This window comes from Pseudopipra pipra, chromosome Z, assembly GCF_036250125.1.
Source record: "Pseudopipra pipra isolate bDixPip1 chromosome Z, bDixPip1.hap1, whole genome shotgun sequence".
Classification (NCBI taxonomy): domain Eukaryota; kingdom Metazoa; phylum Chordata; class Aves; order Passeriformes; family Pipridae; genus Pseudopipra; species Pseudopipra pipra.
The window spans coordinates 46,743,233-46,771,005 of record NC_087581.1 but is presented as its reverse complement, the minus strand read 5'-3'; the positions used below and the strand labels follow the sequence as shown (position 1 = coordinate 46,771,005).

Genomic DNA, 27,773 nt, shown 5'->3' with positions numbered 1-27,773 from the left:
TTTATTATTGGATTTCATACACTTTCATTGTTTTTCTCTTGCCCTTTTTGTCTAACAGTGGATACTTTTGAGGTTAGATGAGACATGATGCTTTACAGACTTGGTATCACTCATTCTGTATATGCAATAAGTGGTGCATTGTGCTGATGTAAACAGCTCTCAAATCTGGCATGTTAATATTTCTTGCCTAATTTTTCCAAATGGAAACTACTTACCCAGAGTCACTGTGTGTTTTCTTCCTCCTTCAGAAGATTCTTCTTGGAAACCTCCATGCCCTGATGCTCCACCACAAAAATGGTTTTCTTTTCTATTTTCTCTGTAGGACGCCCAAGTAGGACATTCTTCTACCTTCCCCGCCCCCCAATTGCATTGCAAGTCTGCATGCATTTTCTTTTTCCATTACCAAAATCATCATGTTTTCCAATTCCTCAAGCATAGATTTAGTGCTGGGATATATATTATGAGGACTTGTTCTGGGTTACATACGTCCCAGTTCCTGCAAACACAAGTGGTGCTTCACATGGCAGAGGTGTGTGTTTTCATTTTAATCTTGTTCACAGCAACTTCAAAATAGAAGAGCTTTATTATTCTTCACTGTATTAAACCCCACATTTAAGGGGTTATACATTATCTGTTGCCTAAGAGAGTTGAAACCAGGGTAGTGGTTGAGATCTTTAATTTACTCCATTGTAATTTGCTTGGTTTAATTATGTTTGAAACAAAGTAACTAGTTTCACGGTGGCTTCTGGGATAGGTTTTCACTGAAAAAAAAAAAAGCATAAAGGGCAAATAGTTGACAAGAACAGTGACAAAACATCCAGATAATACTGCCAGGGATAACTTCTCCATGATACTGGTTGTGTTTTATGTATAAACATACAGAGAAAAGTATCTACTTGTTTTATAGCAAGCTTATTGCCCTTGATGGATGTTTTTAAAATAGTTTAAAAAAAGTTTGGTTGTTTAAAATCTGAAGGATTTTCGTCTTCTCTTCTCTTCTCTTCTCTTCTCTTCTCTTCTCTTCTCTTCTCTTCTCTTCTCTTCTCTTCTCTTCTCTTCTCTTCTCTTCTCTTCTCTTCTCTTCTCTTCTCTTCTCTTCCTCTTCTCTTCTCTTCTCTCTTTTCTTCTCTCTTTTCTTCTCTCTTTTCTTCTCTCTTTTCTCTTCTCTCCAGTGTTAGATTTAACACCAAATAAACCTCTACAAGCAGAATACACTAAGAAAGTAGCATAAGGTCTGTGATGATGTATTTTAGTCTGCACTTAAGGTTAAAATCTTCTTTTATTTCTCTGATTGTCCATCCAAGCAAATTAAATAACTCTTTTTAAAAACACTCATCTGTGACTTCTTTCAAGTGACTGTTTCATTTTAAATTCTATTTCCTTTTAAGAAAAGCAGATTTACTGTAACAAATTCCTTTATTTTCCTTCAAATGCCTGTGATATCATGTGTTTGTGTCTCTCTGACTCATACATACTGCAGTGCCCAGCACTTAGGCAGCTTTTCTGGGCCAACTCTTAGCTGAAGCATCTTTCAGCTCCTACTGTGAGAGAAAGGCTGCTACCAGTGACCCAGTTTGAGGCTTGACCTTCATCAGATGTGTAGCGAAATGTGGCAGGCAACCTTGCAACAAGGCACAGCCCCAAGTATCATATCAGTCTTGAATGATAGGTTTGGCCAAAGGTAACATTCAGGTAAATGGTTTTTTGGTATCTTCAACTGGCAGAAATATGGAATGCACAGTAGTTACCCAGGATCCAAACCAACACCTGAATTGAGCTGGGATGGCAGCAAAGCAGACTGTCAACAGGACAGTGCAGGGAGACACTGGCCAAGAGAGTGAGGCTAAGCATATCCTTTAAGTGGATGTGTGTTTGTTTGCTTGTTAGACATGGCTTATATACATGTGCATTGCCTGACACCTGCTCCTACAGGTCCAGCACACCTGCGTATAGTAAACATGTAATTAAACACTTACTCCAAAATTCATTGGAGGGTAAAATGTTTTGTCCCCTCCAAGCACAGTTATAATGAATTTAGAGCATATCACTTTAACACTAAAGAGATGAGGCTTTGAGCAGCTGTGGCCATAGACAAGTAAAATGAGTGCTGTTGTCTTCAGGACCTTGCAGTTCCTCACTAAAGACAGACCTTAAAGCTTCAGCATCGTTCAGCTGAAGCAGGGAGTAGAGTGGATTACCCTTCCCTGCCTCAGCTCATGCAAACCGTGCTGCTTTGACTTGCGGCCCCTAAACCTCTGTATGTTGTAAACGGGTGTCAGCCATTTGCTCCTGAAAAGACCAAGCAAAGTGGCAGCTTCAAATTCAAATGCAAATGCTGATGGAGAGTATCTGAAATAAAAATCGTGTTCAAAAGTTGAAGGTCCCCTTTCAGTCAGAAACCTTGAGTTTCCTCAAAGTAAGCCTGCAAGAGGTGGCTGTAGAACAGACTATAGATAAAACACCTGCTTTCTGCAGAGCTATCTGAAAAATCTGCGTGTCCCATCAGACTAATTTTGCTGCTAGAGGAAAAGGAAGGGGAGGGAGATTGCAACATCTTCTGCTCTCAGTGAAGTCCTGCATGGAGAGGTTGATGTATTAACCACTTCACTGGTTTGTGCCAATCTTGTTATCTGTTCTTGTTAAACCTTTATTATTCATGGATCCAAAAATCCAATCATTAAAGCAGCATAAATATTCATAATGTGTGCATTCCATTTAGCCGCTTGGCAAAACTTCTCTGGAGTACAGGAGTTTTGAGGAAATCTGGCCAATGAGACCAGAGCATAGGAAGTGTGCATGGGTTTTCCTTTCTTTTTTACCTGCAAATAAATGCAGAATAACTAATCAAATAAACAACCACAAAAGGGGCACATATTCACCAGGAAGGATGATATGCACACTTGCTTTGACTTCTGTGTCAAGAGGAATGTAAGGCTTTTTGTAATGCAATTATGTGCAAGAACCAGGATATTGTAAAACTAATGTAGAAGGTATGATAAGCATCACTGCATGGGTTCATCTGGCTTTGCCGTACATTTAATGTCTAACCATTAACATCCTGCATGGTCCACACTCTTGTTCAATCCTTTTTTAAGGCAGAACTGCCATTCTTCTCTCTGCAGCTACGCTAAATCAAAATGTAGCTGCACCCTGCTCTGTGAAAGACAGTTTATCTAAATTCTGCACTCCTGATCCAGCTTCAGGACCTTTTGGTGGCAGACATAAAACAACAAGATGTTACTCCCACAACAACGTTTAAAAACCACCATTAAAGCATCTGCTACATGGGGTACTCAGCAGCTGGGGGGAGTCTTCTCATGTGGGCCTGGTACATCAAAATCCTGAGCTGCCAGCTCAATACGCGGCACTTCAGGAGAAGCCCTGCAGAGTGCAAGACTTCAGGTTTTTGCTGTTTTAGAATAGCAAGGTGAGGTGTGTATTTTTAAATGCTAGTGGGGTTTTCAAAATTGAGCAATGGGGGCCTGATTGAATGGCAAAACTTTCCCTGACTTCTGCAAGCATCATGCTTGACCAGAGGACTCCTTTTAGAGAACAGAGTCAGGCACTTTTCAGGTTTTCCATTTCATGTTTTTATGCATTTCCACAAATAAGCAAGTCTTCTACTCAGAGGCAGTTTACACCAGTAACCACTTTCTTGCCTTAAAATCTGCTGTGTACTTCCCACTGCTGCTTAGCCATCTGTGACTGAATGAGGTCTTTCTTCCCCACCCCTTCTCCACCCTCATTGTAGTGAACAGAAGCACTGGGATACATGCAGCGCCATGTAATGCACAGCATGCCAAGTTTCCACTGAAGTATTCACACCCAGCCAAGGGCTTGATTCTTCTGACCCTCCTCAGGCAAGGATTGTTGCTGCAGGATCACAGCTTGTCATTTTCAATATGTAACACTCCATTTATTCCCAATACCCAAGTATAAACAGACTGGAACTTCAGTATCATATCAGGGTTGCCACTTTAGGTCTGAAGATGCTTTGCTTTCTCTGTGTTCAGTTTCTAGACTTCTTATTCCTTAGTTCAACTATAGGTAAAGTGACAGTGAGGAGACAAAAAAAAAGGCCTCCTAAACTCTTTGGACTAGTGGTCAGTGATTAGGCAAACATTTAGTTAAGATACCACAAGCTACAGTACATGAGAACAGAAGGCACAACTGGTTCTTAGCACTACAAGGATCAGAGGGATAATTACAACTACCGTATCCTAGTAATTTACTTGACCTTTCCTTTTACAAATACCACCCAGACAAAAACTTCAGTATTGCCAACAGCGCTTTGGCTGTGGGTAAGGAAGTGCATTTAAATGTTAAATGTAAAAATTAGTACTGGAAAGTACATATTGCTAAGTGGGCAAGTGTGTCCCATGACATAGAGCTTCATACTTTGAACTTAAGAACTGAGAGATGGCTGTGTCTAAGTTGCACTTGAAGTTTTGTATACAGAAGGAGGTACCTTCCATCCATCCTTTACTTCAGAGATACAAGGTAGATAGGCATCTGGAAATCACTCTATACTCTTATCTTGAATGCAGTGTATGCTTTCATAAAGTGCTGAGCAAACCAGAAAATTCTTCTTCTTTCTCTCCAAATACACATCTAGCTTTCCACCCTGCAGTTTCTCATATTTATATTCCTCCTTGTGTAATCAAATGACATGAGAACTTGCTTGAAGGACTACCATAGGAAAAATGAGTGTTTCAAGATGTGCTAGTGGCTGCAAGAGTTATCTTGCGGTTTGAATTCCTCCAAATTAAATATGACTGACAGCACTAGTCAGCTAACAGACTTATCTAGGGAGGAGGGAACCAACAAAAAAACTCCTCAGCACATTTTTTGCAATATTGCTTCTTTATGAATTTTCCTTAAAGGTTATTTTTACATCTAAGAGAGACTTCGCTTTAAAAGCTTCTATGTGGGTCTAAGCAAAAATTTTAACAAAAATTTAAATTGGTGGTATTTCAGCTTGCTCAGTTAGTGGCAGCAAATGGAAATGGTTCTGAAAGCAAACAGAAATGGCCATGTACAAGAGCTGTCTGTACAGCATTTACATGAAAGACTGAGTCTTGGTCTGGACTCCTAGACATACACCTGCAGTATAAAGTTAAATCATGTTTTAAACTAAACTTCCCAGTAAAGGCAAGTGCTAACAAAAATAAAAGTTATAAGGAAGGAGACGCTTTTCACTCCTATGCTGTTAAAGCCTGTAAAAAATTCAACCATCCCAGTTGGTTACCACATCTCTACCTATATAAATCAAAGCTTTGTTTTAAATGAATAAAACCACTTTGGCACACAACCATATCATAGCAGTATGATGCATGCCTGAATATTCCTAAGAATGCCCTCAGAGGTACTCTGTGAGCAGAAGCATTCTTCAGAAGGGAAGAAGAGGGAGTACAAAGACCCATTGTGCACACTAATGCAGAAAAATGAAATCAAATACCATTCTCAGCAAAAGCAGAGTGTCTTCTGAGCAAAGGCTATTAAGTGTGTCAGACTGCAGGATATTTTCTGGACATGGCAATTATGTTAAGACATACTGAACATGTGTCACTTATAATCCTGCCCTGGTTGTAACATCACAGCTTCAGAGGAAAAATGTCTGGTGCAACAATTCTTTGTATCAAATACACACAGTTCTCACGAAGCTGTCACTTCTCATTTGTAAAGAAGGTTAGAGTAAGTTATAATTACTACTTGCTGCCCTGTCAACTAATTAAATATAATAAAAAGCTTTCTGTGAGTTTAATGTTAACATGGTGTAATTAAAGCAGCTTTGAATGCACAGTGCATGTACTACAGGTTTCGGTATTTGCTCCCCACCTTTTATGACCTAAATTCTCAGGTTAAACCTGTCATATGACTAGTGAGCAGGTATCAAAGACAACTATTCAGGCATAAATACAAGTCAATCAAAGCAGTCCTGTGCATTTTTAGAGGCACAACATCAGCCTCTGGGGGCAGAGGTGGAAGGAAGGAGAAGAAAGCCAGCCAGTTTCTCCCTTCCACTTTTCTTCCTCTTCCCTTCAGGAGGCACCCTTGCTCAAATTCTCCCATCCAGGAGGCTCCCACTGCTCTGAGCCTTTTTCCTCCCTTTAGTAAGGAAAAATACTGCTGATACTTCGAAGCCACTTCCAACCCCATCTCTTCATCAGTCTGAGGAGCATCTTGGTAGAGGAGGACTGAGTGCAGCTGCCCAACTCTGGGGCTGGCTCTACTCTTCAATAAGTAAGAGTTACACCATACAAAAACCTTTTACCCAGGGAAGGAAGGAAGATTGCTCGGGAGGCCTAGAGCAGAGTAGAAGTGATGATGGAGACCATGTAATGCTCCAGCACTTGGGCTGACATAGCTCCTTACCCTCCTAAGTATTTGGATGATCTTTGAACACATTTAAAAATGGTGAAGAGTGGAGAAGTCAGGCTTTAGATTGGCCAAGACATTGGTAGCTACAGCTCTAGTCAGTTGTGCCTACTGCATTTTTCACACTTTCCCACTCATACTTCTCACTCCTCTTCTTTCCCTGGAAACATTCAAGGTCAGATTGGATGGGGTTCTGAGCAACCTGATTTAGTGGAAGATGTCCCTGCTCATTGCAGGAAGGTTGGATTAGAAGAACTTTGAAGGTCCTTTCCAGTGCTGACCATTCTGTGATTCTATGTAAGTTAGGTACAAATAGCCCACAAAATAAAATGCAGTTAATTAAACAAAAATGTAGTCTAAAAGAACCAACTAAAATGATGAAAATCTTTAATTTTATTTAAGTATAGTTGTACGGACACGTGTATATACAAATACAGATCTTATGGGGCAGGGATTTTGTTGCCTTTTTTTTTTTAACATTTTCCTTTAAGTTTATATAATGTAAGCATTTCAAAAACAGCACTCAATAAGTGCAAAGAAACTGCAAAGCAGGGCAGTACAAGCACAGGACCACACTGAGCTGGACTTTCATACCCAGATGCATACACAATGAGTGTCTTCAATGGGGTGTCAAGAGTAAGCATGGTAAGCGGATTTCGCAGACTCATGGGTAACCTCCAACATGCCAGCATCTATTAAACTGTACAGACAATGGCAGCAAGCCTATTGTAGGGAGATTTGTCTCACATTCGAGAAGCTCGAGGGTGAATGCATGGGAAAAACTCAGTGATGCCAGACCAGAAACAGATCTGCCCATTCACAGTTCCAAATTAAAAAAGGAGGAGGGTGGGAGAGGAGGAAGGGCAGGAAGAGGGAAGAGAAGTGTAGAGGGTTGTACATTAAAACTGGTGATTACAAAATCCAAGTGTAATGAAAAGAGGGGAAGAGTTAACACTCTAAGCCTCTGAAAGTGACTGAACCACTGCACTCATAAGGCAACGGATTAAGTTCAGTTTTGAGGGCTAGGGGTGAGAATCAACGGGTACAAATACAACCATTTTCCTTCCACAGTTACAGAGGAAAGGAAACAATCTACTCAACTACTCTCAGTACTTCCCAAATTTGTTTCTAGTTCTTTTGGAACCAAGTACATACACATATCGCAAATGACACTGGCAAGATCCTTTCTGGAAAAAACTACTCATGGGAACAAAACCAGAAGAAAAACAGGAGGAAAAAATACAAATAAAAAAGAAACAAACAAACAAAATAACAGAAAAGTTGTTATATCCCCAAAGCCTTTTTAGAAACAAACATGATACAAAAGAACAAAAACTAACACATAAACCACAGGGCTCCAACATCAGACCTTTAAACACTGAGGACAAAACACTGATCATCAAAAGTCATGTTGTTCCAGGTCTTGACATTGTGAAGTCTTGCAACAGATGAACGATTTTCAAAGATGAGTCCTGTATGCTGCAGTGTCATGGCCACTTGTCTCTCAGTTCTCAGCCATGATCACACTTGATGCTTCAAAGCTCTGTCTTGTAATCAACACGTGATTTTAATATCCTGAAAGTCTATTGTTCTCACTTACAAAAGACATAAGAATCAAATTAATACTTTATTATCAAACACTATATACAACAGAGGTTGCTAATAATACAGAATTTAAAGAACATAGCTTTAAGTTTTACTTGTCTTTCCTTCGCCATCCAAGTAAGTACAGTACAAAACAATATCCTAAACTAACACGAAATGTTACCTTGTCTACTGAAGGATACACAGTATCCACTAAACTGACTGATCCCTATTTTGCCTGCTTCACATTGCAATGCACTTGGCAGCCAGGACTGCAGGTCATGGGCATAAGTAACCCACCTAGGCTGAGGGAGAATCAGTACCTCAGATTTGAGCTGGGGCAGATAAAGGGTAAGGAAGCAAAAATCTCCTCAATTTGCAGCAACATCTGCATTTAAAGCATCTAGAGATTTGCAATGCAATACAAAGCCCACCAACATTTATGTATCGTGGTATGACTGGGATTGCCTAATGCCATCAAGTATCAAACTGACAGAGTCTGGTATGCTGTTCCCAGCCACGCCATGCCAGGCAGCACTGGGATCTGACATGCAGTCACATCATTTGTGTTGTCCCTCACCTACCCAGCAAGGCTCTGTGAAAACATGAAGGGGTGAGTTTCACCAGGAGTAACACTAGTGACAATCCTTTGTGGATAAATGTATGTCTTCAACTCCAACATCATTCAGAGACAAAGGATGACAAATGAAGTCACTGTTCCTACATTAAATTGGCACTGCTGGTATGACTGCCTGCAATTGCTATGAATCATTTTAATACGGTTACACATCATGCAATATTATCTGTACTCTGGTTAATAATCCATTTGATAAGGTGTATTTTGAATAAGCTCACCTCATCCAAAGCTTTATAATTCCTACATTCAGGAAGTATTAGTGTGTGTACCAAGCATATACAAAAGAGAGCAAAGTACCAGACAGCCTGTAATGAGATGATGACTTCCCTCACTGTTTGGTCTGTGTATCTTTATCCTATGCACTTCATACTAGAGCAAATTTCCTGCTTTCCTCCTGTAAGTACAGGCCCTGCATTAATGAATATGTTCGATATCAGGCAAGCCCAGGTCATAGCTCAGCATGCATAAAACCTCCCTTTACATCTCAAATTTATTTTTCCTGCTTCAACTCCTGGAAAGCTTTTCACATTAAAAAAAAAAAAAACAAACAAAAAACAAAGCCTACGAAGTGCTGTTCATTAATGGCATCACTCAATTTTGTTACGGCAGACTTTTTCTTCATAATTAATATGGAAAAATCTTATTTTGCTTGAATGCACTCCATGTTTTGTTTCACATTTAATGTAATTACCACAGTTTTTGTCAGAAAAGCTCTGTTTCAGTCTGGGTCTGAAATTTCACTGATTATGCTTAGCATCCAAATTCCATGATAGCCAACCCAAAAAGCACTCCAAGGCTTGCACTTCCTGGCAAACTACTTTTTAAAGTTTTGTGATAGCCAAGGCTCAGATTCCTTAACAAGGTCATACCTAATTCCATCAACAAGACAGTCCCATTTGCTAATTGCATCAAGGGTTACCACTTCTCTCACATGTTTGAACAGGACAAGCATATATACTCACTCTCAGCATAAAGTATATCTAAATAATGTATTTTCTATTCTAGTGGATTTTTAAAAAAATATTTTGTTAAGTCTTTGGGAGCCCATCTAGTTTATCTCTGGTTGATAAACATGTTTCCTCTACTCTTCAAACTGTGCTGGAAGGTGAAAAGACAAAAATCAACTCTTGAATTCATATTCCACACTTCTTTTCTTTCCCCCCACCAAACAATGCTGTTAGAGTGCCCTGGCTTCTTCTACATGTGGTTTATTCCCATGACTGAGGAACTTGCAGGAGAGACAAATCAAGAGCACACTGAAGATCCTGTGTCCCAAACATGTTTCATGTGGCCACCAATGTCTTCTTTTAGCATGTATTAACACCCAGAGCAGCATCCAAGGCTATCAGCTACTAAGTCAGTGCTGGGGAAGGTCACTTTATTCTCAAAAGTGCCTCTGCATTTCAAGAAAAAATTGTAGCACCACGGTTGATTTGTTTTAAAATAAAATAATCCGGTGTGCATTATCCCCTTAAAACGAAATAACAGAGGCACTCACACCCCCAGTGAAGTTTCCTAAATCTGACCTTGCCTGTTGTATGCTAACATTCCTAAATACTAAACTTCTTCCTCTCACCAAAGACAGTATTACTACTTGTGAGCACAAATTTTACTGTCAAAGACATTTCAAGACAGTCCTATAAGAAACATCATCTTTCCCTTTCAGAAGCCAGTTCATTTAGAAACTCCTGGAGGTAAGGTGTTATACTATGTCTACTCTTAATATTTCCCCTCCAGTCCTGACATGGTGACACAATGCCTTGCATGATCATCCTACAGTGATGAATGAGAAGGCATAAATAATGTATCACAGAGAAAGACTCTCCCAGGTTTTCACTCACTTTCCTTATCCCTCACTGACTGTATCTGCCACTATTCTTCCTAGTCCACATACGGATGACACAGTGAGCTAACAGAGGTGACTTTTTAAAGGAGAATGCAGAGGAAAATAAGAATCACTAGTGTCACTATTATAGTTTGGCATTTTCATTTGGAGTCCTTTTATTTATATGGAGGGGTTAAGAAAGTCACAGGGTAGGTAGGGGTGGGTGCTGAAGCTAGTTATCCCCTTCAAATTTTTGCTGAGTTCAGGCTAAAAGGGAGAAGAAAAGGGAAAAATAACAATTTGACATCTGCAAAAACAATAAAGTCCCTTTCCTGGGATGAGCAGTTAGGTGGATCTTTGATGTTCCAAGACCCTGATATTTTCTGCGACAGGTTGCCGGAGCATACTCTGCTATAATATCAAAAGCATTGCCAGGAGGAACAATAGAGTTGCCAAAAGCCAGCTGGGTATCCTTGGTGTCTGTGCCGCGTTCTCACCACGGGATGGCTCGGCTGACTCATGTACGGTATCATCTGTTCAAACAGAAAGCACACATTCCAATGAGATTTTGCATCCTTAATAAACTCTCACTGAACCGACAACCATAAGTAGATTTCAGTGCCTTTATGAAATAGGGCAATGAACCTTGTGCTGTCATTGACATTCACAAGCATGTAATATCTCATTATGTAATCAACTTGGGGCCTAGTCCTGCATTTCTTACTCGAAAAACTCCCATTGAAGACCAGAGGAGCAGAAAGTAAGTCTGATTTCAGCGGATTGAGGAATGAAAGATTCCTCTTCCACTAAAAGACTGTAGCTCTAGCTTTGGATGGCTCATTAGATAGCAATAGTTGGGAGGCAGCTAAATAAAAACACCTGATTTTCAAGTGTTGCACATGCCCAGAATTAATTTCACAGTTAATCCCCTTACTCAGTTACAGATTCGGGCTCCTGAATTTGAAATGACAGCCTGTAAGCCCAAGCATATATTCCCTTCCTCACATAAAATTTCCACTGAAGTATACTGCACCTGGGGATGTGCAGGAGATCTAAGATCATTCCCCCCTTCTTGAAACAGAATTTTTAAGGCTAACACATGACAATCATCAATTTTATAGAATACACTCTCAATCTGGAAAATCTCACTCCCTTTTATTGTACACAAAATAGAGAAATACATATGTGCTGCTAAAACTAATGAGAAAAGAACCAGATGAGTTGGGAAAACATGCTTATGCATTAGTGGCAGAAGAGAATACAGTAACAAATATTAAATTTATGGTACATAATAAACCTTCATTTAGTTTTCATAAACTACAGATCAGCCTAAAAGCCATAGACTGTAACATAAAAAAGGTAGGTAAAGTCAAATTCAGCTTCCGTGTTGTTACAGCAGTGGTATTTTTCTCTGCAAAGTCATCCATATCCCCCATATCCATATTTGGCCCTTCATATCCCCCATATCCTAATCTGGCTATTTAAAAAAGCAATCTGAGGTTTGCCATAAAAAGTTAGCTCTGACAGAAATAAGCTAAACCTTTTGGGGAAATGTGAAGTGGACTCAAAATGTATTCGTAAGTTTTTTAGAGTCCTTTAAGTTTCCAGCAAAATTAAGTGTAATATGCTCCCCTATTTATAAGAGATGTCAACATATCTATGATGTTTCTGTCTCATAGCTCCTATCTCAAGAAACTGCACTGTCAGGATTACACTGGGTGAGAGCTGTGCAAGTCCACCTAGAGGACTAAGGGAAGCAGGAGTAAGGACACTGGGCTCACTGAGACCACTTTGGCATAGAGCCTTTCATATTACTTGGCTTTAGCTACTAACAAGCTCCCACCCCTTCCTACCCGCACAACAGCAGATAGAGCACTTAGCATAATTTAGGCTAATAGGCTCTTCAGCCCCAGCTCAGTTACACAGTAAGATGCACTGTAAACTGAATTAGCAATTTATCACCTGTACTTTTTTCAGCACTAATTGATGCTATAATCACATAAGGCTTATCAACAGGTTTCAGTGCTGCTCAAGGCAAAAGTATGACAAGCAAGCACTGATCAACTGTAAATAGTTCACGTCTGTAAGAAAGGGACATCATCTCCACTTCGTGGTGCCAAGCAATAGCACAGAAGGCAATAGGCAGAAATTGATGCACAGGAAGTTCCACCAGAATAGGAGGAAGAACTTTACTGTGCGGGTGACTGAGCACTGGAAGAGATTGCCCAGAGAGGGTGTGATTCTCCTACTAAAAAGCCATCTGGACAAAATCCTCAGTAAAACATGCTCTAGGGGACATGTCTGGGCACGGAGGTTGGACTAGGTGACCTCCGGTGGTCCCTTCCAGCCCTACCCATTCTGTGATTCTCTGATGTCAGTGGGAAAGACTGGCTGGAATGACTTTAGCTGCAGCTCTGCACCATGTATGACAAGGAGACCCTCCCAGGCACATTGAGCAAGGCCCCAGTATTCTTCCTCCAGAATTATTCCAAAGGAATCTAAAAATTTCAGTGAATGCTGGCTACTGAAAAGTGACAATTCCAGTGGTTGTCAATACCAAAAGCTGTTTCACATTTCAGTTCCGAGTTACAATCTTGTACTTTGATGACACTGCAATGACAATACAGTGCTTCACAAATGCTTCCTTCTCAATTAAAATATACTCTAGGAATTTACAGACAAAAAATAACCCTGTCCTAACTGTCAGTTCTATCTTCTTTCATATATTTAAAGTTAGCTCCTCCCAATTTGAAAACATTTACTCACTGCTGATGAACTAAAACTAGAGAGAATTATGTGTATTACCTTCTATCTCTTGCATCATCAACAGAATGGCAAATAAGTCTGAATTTGCAACACTGAATGTCAACAGTTTTGTCCTAATTATATCAGTGACTCAGCACTAAAACACAACAGGCCACAACTAGTGTAAAGCACTAATAAATCCTCATCCTCTGTGACTATCAGATACTGCCACAACTGGAACACTGGCTACGGCTAAAAAACTCAATGAAAAAGCACTAAGCTAAAAAGATTACTTTGCTTAAATGAAAAATATGGAGATCTTCTATGATGCCATTTTTATAAAGCCATTCTTCACAGAAGAATTGATTTCCATGTAACATTAAGGGATTCCTTTTGAGAAATCATCTGGGTTTTCTGTCAGTGCTGTTGCAAGGTTTCTGCACTTGTCTATTAGAAGACACAATTCATCTGTGGTTATGAATATTAGTCTACATATACAATTTTCCTTGGAGGTGCAGAGGTATAACTGCACTTTCTTTAAGGCTTGGGAAAAAGGTTTTGCTTCATTTTAAACACTAAAGGCAAGTAATGAACAGGAAAAACTCCTGAGTAAAATCCAGAAGGTCACTGCTAAAGACTGGAAATGCCACCAGTAAATAGAAAAAATTATTTTGACAGCCATAAATTTTTCAGATCACACAGCCTCATATCACACGCCCTTCAGGTATAACTTTCAGATATGCACAGCTGCAATTTTTGTTTAGGGGCTTTTTATTTTATTATTAAGGAGGAAGAGAAGGAGAGGACAGGAATAGAGCCAATTACTTTGATCACTTCTGAAAGAAGTGTGATCATTACAGATCAGCTTCCTACAAATTTCTGAACAAAACCAGTGAAATTACAAGGGTTCAAAAATCACACAAATGGTGATTTTTAAAAGAAAGACGACAGTAAGTAATCTGCTGAACATGACCCTCCTGCCTTCCAATTCTTCTGTCTACTGGAAGAAGACAATGGCAGGCCAGATGAGAGCACAGAAGCAGAGGATGTTCGCCAGAGACATGCAAATTAGTACATTACACAGAACACATGCAACAAGATCCACCAATTAATAATGCAAACACACACTGATGTCAGCAGTGGGAGTTTTTTGGTACCAAACCTTCTCATTAAAGCTATTATTTCCTCCTGGTAACATAAACAGTATTTCATCTCAGACTGCAGGATGCTCTTTGTTTGATTTTGGTTCCTTGGTTTGCCTGCTGCTTTCTAATGATGTGCTTTTGTGATGATGCTAGCTAGTTATAGCCATTCAATGGGAAGTGAGCAGCACTGCTAAAAAAAATAAATATTCAGCAAGTTTACTAAAATCAGGCATTTATTACTCAGATGATCTCTTTTGCAAGCCAGTAACAGGAGAAATACACATTAATTAGACCACGTTTACCAAATCACAAAATGTAAAAAAGTGCATTGAGTTTTTAGATTCATAGGTAACACAGAGACAGTGAAAGAACATCCTTATGTCTTCTGTACAAGAATGTTGTTATCAAATGTATAAATGTATCTAATGTAAATGCACCGTCCTTGCATTTAGATTTGCTTAGAAAACATCTTTGATTCTCAAACCTCCAAATTTTAGGAGAGTCTTGAAAATTATTTCAAAGAAAAACAATAAACCCTATTGTTTATCCATACGCATATCATTCAAATTGGATAATTTGTGAAAATCTGATTTATTCTTCTGCATAAATAATGAATTTTAATTAAAGGAACTGCACATTACAGAGAGCAAAAAATTAGTACATTGCTTCATACATAAAGAGGAAGTCTCCTTTCAAACAGCATAAGAGAAAAAAATCTTGGCAATTGTTCTTTAGGGTACGTACTAAATGGCATATGGGCAATATTTTCTGGTATAATTTGTTTGTTTAACTGTGTATTTTAATTATTGAGGCTTTAATAAAACAATGTGTGAGCACTCTGTAGGTATACATAAAACAAACAGGTAAACCACTACTACAAATACTTCTACATATCCACCTAATTTTAATGTCTTGAGCCATCTCATTTATGTTGTTGGGATTACATATACACCTAGAATTAAATATGCCTCTATCTATCATAAACTTGAGCCACTCAAACAACACACATGCACTTTCTACACAGAGACATGTCAGCTTGATTGATGTTGGAGATTAATATAACTTTGCCCTGGGCAGATAAGGGGGTTCATCATAGCAATCATCCTTATTCTTAAGGCAATGTTTTACAAAAAAAACAAAACAGAAAAGGCCTCCCCAAACTTAAGTTTGCTTCAATAAAAACAGGGGAGAAATTTTTATACATACACACACACACACATATATATATATCAGTGTGTGTGCATGTGTGTGTGTATGTACACATATGTAAAAATGATACTTTGCCTAACCATGTATACACACAAATATATATAATTTTAAAGGACTAATTTCTATATAAACACTAACTCAGTTAGTTGCATGCTTGTGTCATGCACCAGCATTAAACAAGCAGTGCTTCTGTTTTTCGGAAGGTCTTTTGAAACCATACATAATAAATGAGGTGTGCTCATTGACTTTTATTTCTAAAACTTTGGACCCAGTTAGTAAATAGAGTGTTTTGCCAGCATGCTGGGTGTTTGGCTTGGATGGGTCAGTGACTTCAGGATACTGGTGAAAATTTTACACTGGCACACACCATATTACATTAAACCATGTCGCCCAAAAAAGGAAATAAAGCAACATTTTTCTTCCCCTGATTAGACAAGGATACAGGAAATATATCATACAGTGCATTAGCACTGCTGGAAATGTGCAAAAGCAGAGCAGTTGTACCATGCAAAGCATGCAGAGAGAAGAGGAAAAAAACTACTGAAGCACCAGAGGGATACACGCATTTGTTAAAAGAGATTCTCTAAGCATACTAACCTGCTGGTTCTAATGAATTTTCTACTTTGTCGTTAACATCGAAAACACGATCATGAACACCTATAGTTTTCATACAGCTGTCTATAACGAAAATAAAGATAACAGCCAAATATGTTAGTGAGACACCCTTAAACTCCCCACTTTCCTTGTTTCCTCTATTTTTTTCTCTCTATTTACTGCATATAATTAAGCATATTCATCTTTTAAAATCTGTGGCACTTGTCCAAATGCCAGTACACTCTTCTATCTGTATCCATTTCCAGAAACAAGTTAGCAACTGCGATGTAACTAAAGCTTTATGAAAAACAATAAGAAAATACGATGAAAATCGTAACACAAACATTCTTGTATGTAAGAACAGATACAAGATTTAACAGCTAAAAAAAAGATTTACTGCTGTTTACTAGACCACACAGTAAAGCATGCACTAGAAAGCCACCCTCAAAAACTTAATCTGAAGAACTTACTTGCTGGTCGCACAAAGACCTTAAGCTTTAGGCAGGATCTCCTTCCATTATCTGGGATCGCAGAAGCTGTAAAATGAAGAACAGGGAAAGACAAGTGGAGGAGTAAGAGTGTGCAATGCAGAAAATATTTTGTGCTAAAATAAACTATCCTTTATCTTCCCTTCATCTGAAGGGCTGGACACATTTCAGTCTCTGCACGTAAGACTTAAAAGTGCACAAAGTAGCGTGACTATGCAAAAGCAGGAAAAGAACTGCAGGTTTTATTCTAATTAATTCCTTTATTATTTGACATGGAAGAAGTGAAGGACATAGTATTTTCAATGTTTCATTATCGCCTTTCATCTTTCCACACCTTTTTCTTGGAAGCTTTTTTGATATGGTTTTTGCTGTAATGCATGTGTCCACTCCGAAAAAACAACACTTCAGAACACTTACAGAAAAGCTAGTCTTGAAACACTAAGCCATAGGCTTCAACAACCTAAAAAGGGACGAAAAAACAAAATGACACCAAAGGTGACAGTGCTAAAAATAGAACTCTGTATATAGTCCCAGAAAAGTAAAAATACACACCATTAAATTTTACAGCAAAGTCTCCATATGCATCTGCCTTTGTTGACAAAATATTTATCTTGCTTCAGTCAAAACACAATTCCCCATGTTATACAACTAACAAACCAAAATCAGTTTATTCCTTCTTTCTGCCCTCCCTTATCATTTCCCATTCAAAGTATGTAATTTTAAGAATACTTACTGTATTAGGAGAAAAAGAGTAAGTGGAAGCATGTCTAGCCCTAATGCAAAAGATCACACACAAAGATCTAGTGTCAACACCTACTTATTTCTCTGGAAAAGAGTGCTGTTCTGAAAAATTCCTTTCTAGAACCATTCTTGCCTCAAAATACATGATCATAATATGCCTGCCTGTCAGCACAGACTGGACTCCCTTGTGTAATGTCTGCCAATCTTTGCATACTGGTAACTTTCCTCAATTTTTAAATTGTACACTGGCCCACAGCTGAACATGCACACTGGCAACCAAGCAACTTGACTTGCACATGCAGACTTTCACTTCCAAAAGACCACTCGTGTTTTTTTCTTGCAAAACCCCTCAAAAGCTATTGCCAAAAAATATTGCCTGAAGCACTACAGAGTAACTTCTATTTTATTGCATTAAAAAAAGCCATGTATTAGGGCAAAATGAGCTGTGTTTTGCATTAAATGGCAACTATTGGGAAAGATGATTCAGCTGGCAAGATGTTAGTTTGTTCTGTTTATCCTTGTTTCATCTATTTTTATTAATTCTGTCCCTGTGTGTGACAAATAACTAACATGATTTATACACAGAGATATGAATGCACACTCTTTGTCTTCACGTTAAACTCACACTTGAAGGGCTCCTCAACTAATTTGAAATAAATTTCCTAAGTCTTTGATGATGTGCTTGGAAGGCAGGCATCAGATTTTTCTTAGAAGAACTTACCAAGAACTAGAAAACTCAGTACAAACACAAAAAAGGAGAAAAGCAAAGAATATAATAAAGCTAAAGCTGTGGTTCCACATCTTGAAAGTTCTTGAAAAATTGTTTCCTTTCTTTAGTCAAAAGACAAAAGTGAGTAGAAACTATGCTCCCCCCTTCACAATCCTAAGCAGTCAAAAGAGAGTTAACAGATAGTTTTGCTATAGGATCTTACTAAGTCAAAGTCAGAAAATCTCCATCTACTGACATTTACAGTAACTGGTGTGTTATTTAGGGTACAATACCTGCACTCTGTGGCTATATTCAGGAAATTTTGTCCTTTCTGTGGCCCTCACTAAATATACATAACTGGCTTAACGGTTTGTTAAGACTGAACAGGCAGTTGTAGATTTCTCAAAAGATATGAATCATACAGTCATTACCAAATTACCAGCATAAAGGTGGAAATAACACTTGCAACATTAGACAAAATAGAACCCCTACAGTAAATTTACCACTAACAGATTTTTTTCTGCCCAGAATTTATTCCAGAAGTGCATTATGACACACATTTATTTAAAGGTAAATTTTAGCTTTGATGCTTACATGCAGTTGCTTAGGTCCATCAAATAAACACGTTTTGCTCACTGCTGTTTATTATAATACTCTGTTATTCAGTGACTAACTAGAATACCACTGACTAGCTAGGAGCCAATAAAAAAATGTACGCAAAAAAAAATCCATTCTTTCTGGAAAACACAGAAAATTAATGCTTTGTTCATATGTGTTCAAAGGTGTACAGAATATTTGCACACACTTAGGAGCAAATAACAGGTAGTGATTGGCCATGTTCTTTGGAAGAAAAACATTAAAATCCATTTGCTGTTTAAATCTCTTTCCCCCATTCTTCACTTTCCCCCACTGGTTTGCAGCTACGAAGTATATCATGAACTACAGTCCTATTGCAACCATAGCATTTGCACTTAAATCATCATCACAGAAACTGACACAAGTTTAGTGAAAAGTATGAAAAAGTGCTTTCCAGAAAAATTAGGTACTCTCAATTTTTTGCAGTAAAGTCAGGAAGATGCCTCTTTAATTGATGTTTTACTCCTTCAAAGGGAACAATGAAGAATAAAAAAAAAAAAAAATCAAGTAGCATTTTTCAGCACTTGCATCTGCCTTAACAACCAAGACCAAAGTGGTGAAGGGATACAGTGCAACCTCTTTGGCCTTCCTAAGACATTAGGTACCATTTGCCAAGATGCATGACTGCAATTAATTTTTTTTCCTTCCTTTCTTTTTCTCCAATCCTCCCTCCTTCTCCCTTCTCCTTTTCATCTTAAAAGAAAAAACATACCCCAGTGGCAGTTTTTGTCCTAAGACCAGATGTATCACCCACACGAAAGAGACAGGAAAGGAAAAAGAGAACTCCTCTTTGTCAGCTGGGATCTGTAAAAGCTGCTTCTCAGGTAAACCAGGGCTGTTGTTGCTACATGCCACTGAAATTAGCTACAGTATAAGAAAAGATGTCCTTTCTAGGTGCTACAAAGAGAAATTTCATTCTCCTTCCTGCACCAAATCAGGTTAGCCCCTAAGGCTTTGCTATAAGGCTTTTCAGTTTGCCCATTTTAAAGGTGATATTAGCAATAAAATAGAGGCCAGTTCTGAGAGCAGGAAGTCTCTGATACTACTGGAACCTGTCCCAAGCAACCCTTTTCATTTCAAAAGCCAGAATTCCCAAGGAAAAAAAAAATGAAATTGCAGCCTTGCTGCACAACGAAAACAAACCTTTAAAAAAAATCCCTTATAAGGCGCAAAAGTAGTTACATGCTCTTTTTTCTTCATGGATGATATTAGACTAGAAAAGATCTGACTGTTTTGGTTTGTGCCAGGAAGAATCACAATTGAAAACAGAAGAGGAACTCTGCAGCATTGCTAGTTCCTATATGTCACTACAATTCCTATGACACTTCCCTCCTCCCTTGCCCTACCTCACCTTTACCAGCAACTTCATGACAATCTCTTGGGTCCCTCTTTTAAAGAAAATGTTTTAGACTTCATGGTTACATAAAGACTTCGTTTAGAAGAAAGTGAACACTAAAATCCCTCTGAAATAAAAAGATACATGAAAACATCTCAATGATTACAGAAATAACTGGTTTGGGCTCTTCATTATTTTTTTAAATAGGAAAATTCCACAGTTCAGAAGAAATTTAAGTCATGGCCGCTGTATTCTTCAGATTGGAGATTGGAGATCCCATCTCCATTAGCTGAACTAGAAAAAAAAAACATGCAATGAACTACTGCACACAGGACTAGATGGATCCAAAAATGGCCCATAAAGACAAATTAGATGAGAAAATTTCTCGTCTCTAAAACATTTCTGGTTATCATTTTTATACCCTGTAAGGAAAGGAAAGAGAGTGACAAAAATTATTCTCTCCTCATCTAGAGCCAAACCATAAATATTTCAGTGTTTGCAAGCTATATTTAAATATATAAAAAATAAAATTACACAGCTCTCAGCTAGAAAACACATGGTACATTATTAATATATTAGATATAAATAACAGGTTAGGTCCTTCCTCAGCCTGATAACACTTAGCAGTTATTCAATGACTGCAGGAAGCTGCAGATAGAGAATAAAAAAGTAACATATACAGAAAACAGTTATGTAGTTCAACTTGCTATGATAAATCCCTAAAACTCATTAAAGGAGTCATCAAGATACGGCCCAATCAGTGTACAAAATAAGCTAATTAAAAAGTAAATGTACAAAACAAACAAACAAAAAATAAAATTCAAAAGTAACTTGGTTATCAGGACCTGCTAGAGATGTGACAAAAGCTGTAATTATTTCCTTTCCTAAGACAGGCAAAAATTTGGCTGGCAACTACCCAAGGCTCAGTTATGAGGATGTCACAAATAAAAAGTGTCTCAACCATCCTATTTACTGATATTCACATGTAATCAGTGGTTACTTCTGCTTGCCTCCTCACTCATTCTTAGCTTTCTAATTACAGGATTGCATCTTTCTCTAAAATGCAAGTCCTGATACAGAGAAAAAAAGGAATCACAAATGCAGTCCAAATTCTCCTTTAGCACTGCAAAGACATTTAACATTCAAGGCACAAGTCACTCTGGGCCCTATTAGACAGTAAAACCAGTTCAGTGTAGAAAAAGGGCTCCGTTTTTCTAAGTCACTCAGATAGTACCTTTGTTTAGAATGGGGGCGGGGATGCTGGTAAAGGAGCATCCTTTTCTTTATGAAGAAACCCAACACCTTCAGTTCACCTCTGCAGACACACTGCAGATGGTAATTCTCTTACTATTTTGTATTTCAATTACTGTTACCAGTTCACTTGGAGTATTCTCTAAGGGATTACAAACCAGTGATCATGAAACACAGGAGACAGTCTGTTCTCACTGCATTTTTGAAAAATGTAACGAATGTTTTCTTCTGCTCTCTGCTAAGAAGTCCATCAAACAGGGTCTCCTGTAGGGAAGAACCGAGTAATCGCACCAAGATCTCACCTCAGTTCATTGCAGATGTACTACTACCACCACCTCTGTTACACAAATTCTGGCCCTGGTAAGTGCTTCCTAACCATAAGCACTAAACAGAAGAATTGTTTCAGACTGGGAAACCAATAGAGGATTAATTTTGAACTTCTCCCCAGCACACTAAACTGAGACATGCATACAGCTTAAGTAAACACCCAACACTTACTGTCCAGGCAAAAGGGCTGCACGTGTAACTTCTGTAATCATGTGGAGAAACACCACAAAGAGAGAACCTGCAGCAATCCCATAAACAGAATGCTGCATGTTGTAAATCAGAAACTCATGTTTACACAGTCCTTGCACTCTCTTAGTCCTGCAAGTTACAGACAATCTCTCCAGCAGAAAATATTTATAGCTCTGATTTGCCTCTAGCCCTTTCAGGCACAATAGCACTCCCATTAGTCAAATCCAATATCCAAGTAACCTTATACAACCTGAAAATCGTAATTCCACCAACCTGAAGTGTTTTAGCATCCAATATCCTGTGTTAGCTACAGAGATTTAGAAAGTTTTATTTTTAAGAAGAGTCATGTGCTTCTTTCTTTGTAAAGAAATGAGTATGTGTGAGAGCATTAAAAATGCAGTTTTCCATTATGTTTGCCACAGGCAATATTTCTCAATTTGTGCAAGTAAGAAGAAAAAAATAGCCTATTAGTTGCTAGAAGAGCTCAGCCTTCCCCCTGAAGGTTTTCATGTGATTTACCATACAACACAAATGTATGCAAATTAGCCAGGTAAATGCAGAATTAGTTATTAATATTCTTCTCACAGTTTAGACTGAAAAAACATACGAATTTGCATAAACTTTACAACTGAAAAAGTCAGCCAGAATTAAATCAATCAATAAAGCACTCCTCTGTGTGCATACATGAAGTAACACCAACAGCTAAGAATAATGAAGGGTTCTTCAAAATTATTAATCAAAAAGAAGTTACTTGAGAGGATTTATAGATCTTTCTTTCTTGTACATGTTAAAATAAAACAAAACTAAAAAACAGATAAATACTGGCCCTATGGAAAGCACAGGTCTCACCAATACTTGAGTTTAATTTAAAAGACTTTCCATGACTGCTCTTTCATTCCAACCTAACAGCAAAAGCTTTGTTCTGGTAGCATACACAACTCCATTCTGGGAAAATGAAAATACTAAATGTCCACAACTTACTCATTCTTCAGACCAACAATTAAGCACAATTCCTCAATAAATCACCACTAAACTTGCTGGTAGAGTTGGCATAGCTGAGTCCACCATCTCTCTGTATTTAGTCACAACCAAGATGAGAAAAACAAAAAAAAAATTCCTGAGCAACTTAAAGACTCAAAAATCTCAAGCCAACAGAGAGAGAATCTCATCTGAAAAGCCATTTGATCTAGAACTGCCAACAATACTTGAAAACTAAGAAAAACTACCTAAAATGGAAAGTAAATAAATAAACAAAGAGATGAAAGATCACAGCTAATACTGCCTATGGCTTAATAAAAGCAAAAGGACTATGGATACCAACATTTCCAACTGCGTATTTTAAAATCCACAGTATTAATAGGACACCTAATACAAATGCATATTTTGCATTACTCTTGCATACTCAACTGCATCTGTATGAAGTGAAGGTAAAAACAGTCACACTGCATTTTTGTGCTGACCCTCTCTGTGTGAAGATACGTGCCTACACACAAACATGGACTTACATTCTGCACTCATTCAAAATATAAACGACAAAGTGCACAGCAAGGAGAAAAAGACTGGATAGAAACCAAGTGCACAACACACAGATTGTGAAATGCTACGTTTAATTCCTAATGTCTTATACATAATTTGCACTGGCATTGCACTGTGTAAAAACACTGGATTATTATGGCCTACCTCTCAAGTAACTGTATTTCTCAGACCTCCTAAAAAATAACCTAGTGAGTGGAAGTGACTTGCCAGAAAAATGCTATTTTAGTGAGAGTTCTTGGAAGAAAGTAACAGAGTTACTGTTTCTGCACTTAATGCTGAATTAACTGTCCCACTGCAACTGTTGGCCAGAAAGGATATAATTTTTCTTGCAGCTTCTAATGCATTGCAGCTTACATATCTGATTGAAGGTTGCATAGATTGAAAGTTGGTTTCACATCGAAGTCATATAAAACAATACCAAGCCATGTATGTTAAGATATGTAAACCATGGACTTCCAGCTTAATTAAGCCATTTGTTCAGTATTTCCTCCTAGCATGGTCTAGCCCTATATGTCTCTCAGGATGGTCCCTCTTCTGCTCTAAGGGGTGATTTAATGACAAGCCTTCCCTGTTGCTGGCCCAGCTGGTGTACTGGAGTCAGACCTTTTTAGTGCAGAACATCAAAGAAACCCAAAGCCCAGTCCTTCTCAGTGCTGGACACCTCCAGAGGTGAACAGCAGCTGCAGGCTCATATGAGGCAGACAGCATCACTTTGAATCCAGTCCAAAGGCTTATTACAGTCATACTGTTATCATCTGTCCTCCTCCCAAGTTGCCGAGTTCTGTTGAGTTAGGAAAACCTCGGTGCAGGGCAGCTGGTACCCTTCACACCTTCAGGAGAGCAACAAAACAGACGTTTCAGATGCTGGAAAATCCAACTGTGCTGTGTTGTATCTCTGAACCAAGCCTTGAACCAGTAAGAAAACAAAGCTCAGTTGTTCTTTGCAAAGACTATATTTTTTCTTTTCATAAAAGCAAGAACATTTATGTTTAGGGCAATGCTGTCATCTAACTGCAGCCTGAGCGTCTAAGAGAATCAGTTTTGCTTCTGTGGTGTTTCTTCTCATTAAAAAACAAATAAAGCTCCGCTGGAAATAAATGAAAGGCATACCTTACTTGGAATGGACTTTTAGTTGCATGTGAGTTCCTGTGAAATATAAGGAGGCAGAGATGAAGAATAGACCATATAGTTACTTCCACATGAAATATTTGCAGGTGTTCCTCTCAATATAAAAAGGTTTCTCTTTCATAAATGCAAATCGTATTACGTACCTTAAAGTAAGTGCTAACATTTCTGCACTACTCCAATGACTGATGTCATACTTTCTATTGCAACAAACCAACACTTATTAACTAGAAAGAAATAAAAACCTCACATCTCGTTACTGTTTTCAGTGGCATTAACAAAACCAAGTACAGTTATTGTACAACATTAAGAGCAAATTGCTAATAAAACAAGTTAATACTATCAAATAAAGCACTTAGAGAAAAATATACCCTCCTCAGAGTTTTCATAAGCACTTTTGTACTTTGATTTTCCCTTGGTATCACTAGAAATAAAATGGTTTTCTTCAAGCAGTCTATCCATTTTTCTAATTTCCATCTCTAAGAACTAGAAGTAAGTAAATCCTTTGAAGAGACATTATAGTCTTGTTAGTAATGACTTTTTCTTTTTGATCTTTAAAGCAACACGTTCACCCACACGGAATTTGTGGGTATTGTATCATGTTACTAAACTCATACACTTTAATAGACTTCATAATACCCATGGCTAGCTTTACCACTGCTGACACTATAATTAAGGCAGAGAGAGGCATTCCATTCTACTCCATCTTCATGGGTTTGCCACTATCTTCAAAATATTTAGAAACTTTTCTGTCTTTATATGTTATCCTTGAAAATTCTGTCAGTTTATAAAAACAAAGTAACTACAAATGTTGTATTTTGCTAGGGTTGTGACATGTATGTAGACATGAAAAGATATTTTTGTTACTCACCTAAGCAAAGCAACAAAATATCTTGTTCATGTCTAGCAGGGGAGGGAGAAGACAAAGACAGGAAGAGATCTTCAAGAAGTAGCCTTAAGATCAGGAGAAATTTAGGGGGAAAAAAAAGCACAGAATGGGGGTTGTATTTTGTTGTTATTTAAAATGAAGGCAAAGAGTGAGAACAATACAATTTTGAATGTATTTGAGTGCACATGCACTCAAAGTTTGCAAACGCTGCTTAGAGATAATACCTTTGGTCAAAAGATTTTGGAAGGGCTTTTTCTCTTGTCCAAGTTTTAATAGCACCTTGGCACAGCCTTTACATGGATAAACCCAAATCTGTGCAGGATGGAAACTGGATATGAAACAGAAAAGATAAAGTTTGGAAAATACATGATAGTCCACTGTAATTCAAGCTCTTATTCTAAAATGTAAAGATTCTCAGGCAGAGACCTTCTGTTTCATTACACCTACTATGGTGGAGTCCCAGGCCATGACTGAGTACAAACACAGTAACAGATGCCAGCACTATATTAATAACAGTACATCTTTATCATGCGAATTCCCAGTTTGCTCAAGTCTTGCAGAGGAACTACTGAGCATTCAATCACTCCACCATACAAGCCAGAAATTTATATCCAGTCCTTGGAAGGATTTCCTTAACCCTTCAACTTGTCACCTTTAGCATGAAAAATTCAGGAACACATCAAGCTGAAGTTTCCTCTTTACTCAAAATCTGTCCAGTGTACCAGACATAGCACTTTCATTTAAACTTCCACATTCCCGCTTCTGTCTTTCACTTGTCTAGCTTGTGTTTGGTGCCACCAGTCTCACTTATGCTTTGAAATCCATATTTCAAAAAGCCAACCTATCTGAGAATAGGCACAGCTTCATCAAGGAGAACTCGTCAAGACTTTGACATGTCTCATCTATGCCAGAAAAAGACTGTAGTCTGTCGTTAGCATGACTGTGGGAAAGTCTAAGACACCCATGGGAGAGCTAACCTTTCATTTTATTCTGCCACAAATTATTTCCTTCTGTGCTTTTTTTTCTTTTAAGAATAATGTATACCACAGGATGTTTAGCTCTATTCCCAGTGATCACTCCCAGATGAATTCAAACTTAGTGCACATATATGTGCACACTTTTCCATAACTGGGACTCAAAAGCCCTGGTGTTTGGAAACCATTTTAAAAGAAATGAATGCCTCATCAGACATGAAACACATGGGTACCTCTTGAGGTTTCCTCTTCCTGAATGCTGTAACAACTGTCCACTCAGAATTGAAGAGAGAACGCTACCTCTCTTCCAGAAAAGCCCCTGTTTCGCCCTAACAATCTGACCAAGTAGACAGGGAAATTATTATCTCTATTTTCTACCTCCTATATATCATGATCTAAGCAAGTGCCTCCCCAGTGCAAGCTTATTCTTCTATTCTTTACATGTTAGCCAGTTAAGAACTAGCATAACCAAGCTGTGAGCAGCTTCTAATGATGTTTTCCATATATATATATAAGGTCATACATTTGGAAAACAATACAGGACAACACAACTTATTGGAAAACCTCCTTGCTGACACATATTTCACTTCAAAAGAGATGGAAAAAAACTCTGCCAAATTAACTTTTCTCAACAACACAGTGTCCTTCACTGCTCAATTTAAATGCTCTAACCTACTGTGCTGTCTACACTCATCATTGTAGAGAACTCAAGCCTTGTCCTACTAGAGTAGCCCTGACAGTGAAGTGCACAATCCCCATCCTCCTTTCTGTAACTATGAAGATCCACTTACATTTGTGTCTCAGCTCCTGGCTAGTCAACATTAACAAACATTTGGATACAGTTCTGGTAGCTGTGCAGAGCTGCACGAGAGTGTGCACCAGGTGCTTCTTCCTCCCACATTAAAAAGACGTTTCCATACACTGAGTTTCTACAAAGAAATCTGGACACACTGTCATTTACCTTAGTTAGGAAAAGAGTCACTTGAAATGCATGGATGCTCTCCCTGAGTTACTACAGCAAAACTAACAATCAAACGAACAAAAAAATCCCAGTCTGAGATCACACCTCTCACCTTGGGGTGTGAAGGAGTATCATATCTGCAAATATGTGTGCATGATCTGATCTGGAGTCTTAAACGGCAAGGGTAGTGGATGCTTTCATACACATCTATGAATTTCATGATATGGTACTGTTGGCTTGAAGGCCAAAAAACCCCTGAGTATGCCTACGTGGATGCTGCAGTGCCAGCTATGGCAGGCTATTCATGCCTGTGCTTGCCTATCCTACTCTCACAGCTGCCTCCAGGACCACCAGCCATCCTGGAACACAGAGAGTTATGGCATCCAGCAGGCCCTGCATGACTTCCAGCCAGGACAATGGTAAACCTGGCTGTCTCATAGCCTCTTTCAAAATTGCATAGCCAGAACCAATGACACCGAAGGATTTTTCCTATT

General features: G+C 38.4%; 1 protein-coding gene across 1 annotated transcript in view; it reads right to left on the bottom strand.

The window, feature by feature from the left end:
* Nucleotides 1–6,748: 6,748 nt before the first annotated feature.
* The window catches only part of EFNA5 (ephrin A5), a 215,284-nt gene continuing 194,259 nt past the window's right edge, over nucleotides 6,749–27,773 (bottom strand). The window contains exons 3-5 of the mRNA XM_064641797.1: nucleotides 16,588–16,653; nucleotides 16,121–16,201; nucleotides 6,749–10,957 (exon numbers count right to left, since the gene is read on the bottom strand). Of these exons, the coding sequence (XP_064497867.1) occupies nucleotides 10,836–10,957; nucleotides 16,121–16,201; nucleotides 16,588–16,653 (269 nt within the window). The 3' untranslated portion in view covers nucleotides 6,749–10,835. The remainder of the gene's footprint in view (nucleotides 10,958–16,120; nucleotides 16,202–16,587; nucleotides 16,654–27,773) is intronic.